At 45.8% G+C, this 6,000-nt stretch overlaps 1 protein-coding gene across 1 annotated transcript in view; it reads left to right on the top strand.

The window, feature by feature from the left end:
• The first annotated feature begins 548 nt into the window (after positions 1–548).
• LOC148096852 (retinoic acid receptor beta-like) overlaps positions 549–6,000 on the top strand; it is a 127,349-nt gene continuing 121,897 nt past the window's right edge. Inside the window, exon 1 of the mRNA XM_087834673.1 lies at positions 549–793. Within this exon, the coding sequence (XP_087690799.1) occupies positions 604–793 (190 nt within the window). The 5' untranslated portion in view covers positions 549–603. The remainder of the gene's footprint in view (positions 794–6,000) is intronic.

Here is a 6,000-nt window from a genome sequence, read left to right as displayed (position 1 = left end):
AGGCAATTAGGGGATGTAAACACAGCTGGGGTAAATGAGACTCAGGTGAGTAGAATTTAGGAAACAAGACAAGAAGACAATAGAATTTAAAACGAAGTACAAGTGACAAATGGGGTATCAAAATAAAACAGGAAGTAACAAACATGGGACAGAGACGAAGACTTAACAAGAAACACTGGGAAAGCTATGCTAAACTGAAACACAGAGAAGTAAACTCAAACCAAAAGCAATTCTCAAGATAACAAAAACAAAGAATAGAAAACTAACCAGAATTAAAGACTGAAACCCCTCAAGATAACTATGTAAGCAGTAAGATCTTGATTCATTTATACCTGTAGGAAACAAGGACACAGGAAATGATTAACAGAGAAATGCAGACTGGACAGCTCCACACCTTGTTCATATGTGTCTGTGTTACAGGGTTAGTCTCTGAGTCAACCTGGATGACACTAAACTCCACCACCATGCATCTCCGGAGTGCAGAGGTGGTACCACACCTGCTCCAGTTACATTAACTGCAACCAGGGGCTCGTACGATGGTCTCCCATTTTCTCCAAACCTCTGACCATTCAGTGCTCAGCACGTCATTTGACCATCACTGTGATGAAGACGGCCAGCCGCGCCCCGGCTCGCAGCAGTTCCCCACTGGCCCAGATGAAGCACTACACACCTGGGATCTACTCTTTTCTTATCCCATCAGTCATCAGCCCCCTGCCTCAGGTGCCACCGCAATTAACTCAGAGACTTCAGATTCAGCACCTATCCAGCAGTGGCAGCACACCATCGCCTGTTGGTGAGTTCTCCTGATTCGCCACTTATACATGTTATAAGGATTTAAACGTTTTCTATGTGAAACGAGTAACCAGCTAGTATGAAATAAGATTACACAGCTTGTTTGGTTCTTCCTGTCATTCCTGCCTTGAACCATATAGCACAATTTTCAAACTACATAGATAAGCTACAAGTACCTACCTTAACTTGTGTCACTTGGCTGGTAGAATCATTAGTATATAAAATTCTATGATTGATGGATCATGGTGACCTAATATGGAGAATTTTGTTACTTAATAAAATATGCTTCAATTTTTAAAACAGCTTTTGGCTGTGGATTGATACACTTAAGACACATTTAGATTGAGAGGTCTAGGTGCAAAAGAGTTGTGAAATCCACACTGTTGCTGAATGATAAAGCAGTGGATTTATTGGTAATGCTTGCCCCGTGTGTGTTTAGTTTTACTCTCCCCGGTCTCATACAGCTGTGTTCCAGAAGTGTCTATTCTCCCTAATTACCTGCTGTGTCTCCCATAGCCTTTGTCACGTCATCCTGTTTCTATGGTCGCTGTTATTATAGTTTCTGTTTGGTGGTCCTTGTTTAGTATTGCTTAGTTACACGTCTTTCCTAGAATTATTGCTTTCTTTCTTGGATTATTATTCAATAAAAGGCTGTTTTAGGTTTGAAGTCTGCCTATGAGCCTGCATTGGGGTCCTAGCTCTTCCTGAAATATGACAGAATGACACGACCACACACAGACTTCCCAGACTTCTTGGAGGAGCAGTTGGAGCGCATCGAACAGCAGATGGAGGATCAGATGGGTAGTCTTTGAAAACCCCAGGCTTGTAGGCTTTTTTCCAATCTGCCTAAAAGTCATTTCCACCCTCAGTCCTCTGACAGATACTGCCTTGGATTTTGCATCTCACTTTGCCTGTTGTCTCCTGCCGTTCATCCGGAAGCCCCTCTCCAGTCAATATTCAACCTCTGTTCCCCTGCACTCAAGCCCTGTTTGCCAGTGACTCCCTGTCTCTTTGCCATCACAGCAACCTGCTTTCTGTTTGAGTAGGTGTGGGCCTCAGTGGTGGACGCTAGAATAATATGCCTGAGACATGCATCACCTTAGCGTTCATCCACCCTATTAGATCTTGGACACAGAAGTATACCTTGCTGTCCAGCCTCTTATCCTCGATGCAGTTGCCAATCAGTTCCCCAGGCTCAATGCTGCCATTTCCCAGATTGTCATAGGTCAACCTCTCTGGCCCATTGGTAAAAGGCTGACTGCAAGTTCTGCAGTCAGTTCTTTTTTTTTTGTTTTGTGTTTTGACGTATTCTCTGATATATTTGTCTCCATCCATTGATCCATCCATGTAGTGGGGGCAGCAGCCCAAACAGAGAAGCCCAGACCTCCCTCTACCCAGCCATCTCCTCCAGCTTGTCCAAGGGAACACCAAGGCCTCCTCCCGGTGGGACATGCCCGGAATACCTCACCCAGGATGCGCCCAGGAGGCATCCTTGTCAGATGCCTCTACCACCTCAACTGGCTCCTTTCGATGTGAAGGAGCAGTAGCTCTACTCTGGGCCCCTCTGAGATGGCTGAACTTCTCACCCTATCTCTAAGGGAGAGGCCAGCCACCCTTTGGAGGTAGCCCATTTCCCCTTCCTTTATCTGCAAGTATCCACAAGCTTGTATCTTTTGGTCCCTACCCACAGCTTGTTAGGTGAGGGTAGGGACGTAGATCGTCCGGTAAATTGATAGCTTCGCTTTTACGCTCAGCTCTCTCTTCACCACAATGGACAGGTACAGCATTGGCATCACTGCAACCGCAGCACCAATCCGTCTGGCGATCTCCCGCTCCCTTCTCCCGTCACTCGTGAACAAGACGAGGAGATACTTAAACTCTTCCACTTGGGGCAAGAACCCATCCCTGACCTGAAGTGGGCACTCCACCCTTTTCCGGCTGAGGACCATGGCCTCAGATTTGGAGATGCGAACCGTTTCAGGGCAAACTGGAGGTCATCACCCAGTGAAGCCAACAGACCCCCATCATGAGGTGGAAGGCTTTCACTCAGGTGAAAGCCCATCACCCACCAGGAACGAGTCCAACTTATTGCCAGCTATGTGGTCCAAGCTCTTGCAACGGTTGTATAAGGAATGAATGGCCTGTAGCAATGGGTCAGACACCCCATACTCCTGGAGCACCCTCCACAGGACACCCCGAGAGACACGGTCGAATGCCTTCTCCAAGCCCACAAAACACATGTAGACTGGTTGGGCAAACTCCCATGCACCCTCAAATATCCTTGAGAGGATGAAGAGTTGATCCAGTGTTCCATGACCAGGACAAAAACCACATTGTTCATCCTGTATCCAAGGTTCAACTAACGGATGGACTCTCCTCGCCAGCCCCCTAGCATAGACCTTCCCAGGGAGGCTGAGGAGTGTGATTCCCCTGTAGTTGGAACACACCCTCCGGTCCCCTTTCTTAAAGATGGGAATGACCATCCCGGTCTGCCAATCCAGGGGTACTGCCCCTGATCTCCACGCAACATTGAAGAGGTGTGTCAACCAAGACAGCCCTACAACATCCAGAGCCTTCAGGAACTCAAGGCGGACCTCATTCACCAGAGGGACTCTACAACCAGTGCCTCAGTGTCCTCGCCCCCAGAGATTGGCAGGTCATCCCCGTCCCCAGACTCTGCTTCATCCACCAGTGGGATTAAGGATTTCTTCCACCTGACAATTTTCTCAGTCAGCAGTGCTCCACCCTCGCTATACACAGTGCAGGTAGAACACCGCTATGCCCCACCTAAGTCTCCTGACGGTTTGCCAGAATATCTTCGTTGCAGTCCGAAAGTTTTTTCATGGCCTCTCTGAACTCCTCCCACACCCGAGTTTCTTCAGTCACTGCCCGTGCCGCGTTCCACTTGTCCTGTCGGTACCAATCAGTTTGGTGGTTACCACCACGACAGTCACCAACCACCTTGTGGCCGCAGCTCAGTAAAGCAATGGCAATGGAGGTGCTGAACATGGTCCATTTGGATTCAATGCCCTCAGTGTCCCTGCTGTTGAAGCTCTGCCGGGGGTGTGCATTGAAGATCTCGGCGGACTGGGGCCTCTGCTAGGCGTTCCCAGCACACCCTCACCGTACGTTTAGGTGCGCCAGGTCTGTCCAGCATCCTCTTCCGCCACCTGATCCAACTCACCACCAGCTCAGCCCCTCTCTTTACCCGAGTGTCCAGAACATATGGCCTTATGTCTGGTGATACAAAATGGATCATTGACCTGCGGCCTAGAGTGTCCTGGTGCCACATGCACTTATGGACAGTCTTATGTTCGAACATGGCGTTCGCTATGGCCAAACTGTGGTTTGCACAGAACTCCAGGAGGCCGTTCCTCCCAATCACACCCCTCCAGGTCTCGATGTCGTCTCCCAGTAGGACAACAGAGTCCCCAGGTAGTGCACCATCCAGTGCCTCACCCAATGACTCCAAGAAGGCTGGGTACTCTAAACCTCCACTCGGCGCATAAGCGCAGACCACGGTCAGAAACCGTTCCCCAACCCAAGAGGGTATAAACCCTCTTGTCCACTGGGAGAAACCCCAACATACAGGCAGCAAGCTGAGGGGATACCAGGGGTTAGCAGGATACCTTTATGTTCCTTTCTTTTTAATTCATTGAATGTAAACTACAATGTATTACCTATCCTCTGAGGTTTAAATTGTTATCCAGTCTAAACTTAGCCCTAATTCGAATTCTAGGCTATCAGAGAATGCCGTTTTTAAATAATTACATTTAATAAACAATTATATATAAAATAAATATTATATATAATAACGAAAATAATCACTCTAACTGACATACATTAAATTCTATTTACATTTTCCCCATCCAAAGAATTGTAGATTTGTTTTCCCTTTGTCCAAAATATAGCATAAAGGTATAGTTAGAAAAATCAGCCATTATGACTATATCAGAGTATTTCAAAAACTCACAGCAATTTGCACAGTCATACCTACCTAACTACAGACAATATTAAAACAATTAAAAGCATTGAAAAAAGGCTTTCTCGTGAAATATGTAAGTGTCCATTTTTTTAAAAAAAAAATGTTATTAAAAAGAGAACAAATTGTGTCTCTTCATTGATCTGCCTTTAGTTTGTGAAACAGACCAATAATAATAATAATGGATTGCATTTATATAGCACTTTTCTAGGCACCCAAAGCGCTTTACAATTCCGCTATTCATTCACTCTCACATTCACACACTTGGGCGACCGTGGTTCAGGGGGTTGGGAAGCTCATCTGTAACCGGAAGGTTGCCAGTTTGATCCCCCAGCTCTCTCTGTCCTAGTCATTGTGTCCTTGGGCAAGACACTTTACCCTACCACCTACTGGTGTTGGTCAGAGGGGGCGATGACGTAATATGGCAGCCTTGCTTCTGTCAGTGTGCCCCAGGGCAGCTGTGGCTACAACTGTGGTTTGCCTCCACCAGTGTGTGTGAATGTGAGACTGAAGACTCACGACAAAGAAAAAAAGACTACATGTAAGCCTATCTTATACTGATACTTTGTGTCTGAACACATCTGAATTCCTTCTGTTTTAAAAAATCAAAACAGAAGGAATTCAGATTAAGATAATGGCCACTGCTGTTGAGTGTCATTTGTAGATCCACACAATTGATTGCTGTCACAGCATCCCCAGAGGGCACACTCAAACACAAACTGTTGTGAGTCAGCCATCTGGTTGGCCCTGTCTGCTTGCACTTCCACCATAGGATTCACAAAGGAAATTTAGTGCTACTGCATAAATCATACACCTTCTGGGAATTCCAGTGGCCAAGTAAACACCTGAGTTGTATGTATGTGTGTGTGTGTGTGTCCATGTTTATCCATTAGAGAGACAAAAAGAAGAAATAACAACAAAAGAAAAATAATGCAATTAACTGAAGTTTATAGTCACACAGATATTTAGCTAAATCAAAAGAGTTATACAGATTGGATTGTCTGAAGGCCAGCGCTGACACCTGTGTTAATATCTTATTACAGAAATACACAGTAACATTTTAACCTGGTTTTCTGTGGTTCTTTTGAAGGGATGCCCCCTAAATTGCCAATTCATAGGCTACGTTTTTAGTCAGTTGTTGTGTTCCATAAGATTTAATGCACCTTGAGAAAACACCTGCATTCTGTCTTTTGTTATCTGGTTTGTCCAATGTAGTTTTGGTACCA

The sequence above is a fragment of the Neolamprologus brichardi genome, chromosome 22 (genome assembly GCF_056152115.1).
Source record: "Neolamprologus brichardi isolate AB-2024 chromosome 22, ASM5615211v1, whole genome shotgun sequence".
In the NCBI taxonomy this organism is placed as follows: Eukaryota; Metazoa; Chordata; class Actinopteri; order Cichliformes; family Cichlidae; genus Neolamprologus; species Neolamprologus brichardi.
Note: the sequence above shows the minus strand (reverse complement) of the source record. Positions and strands in the feature narration are given on the sequence as shown.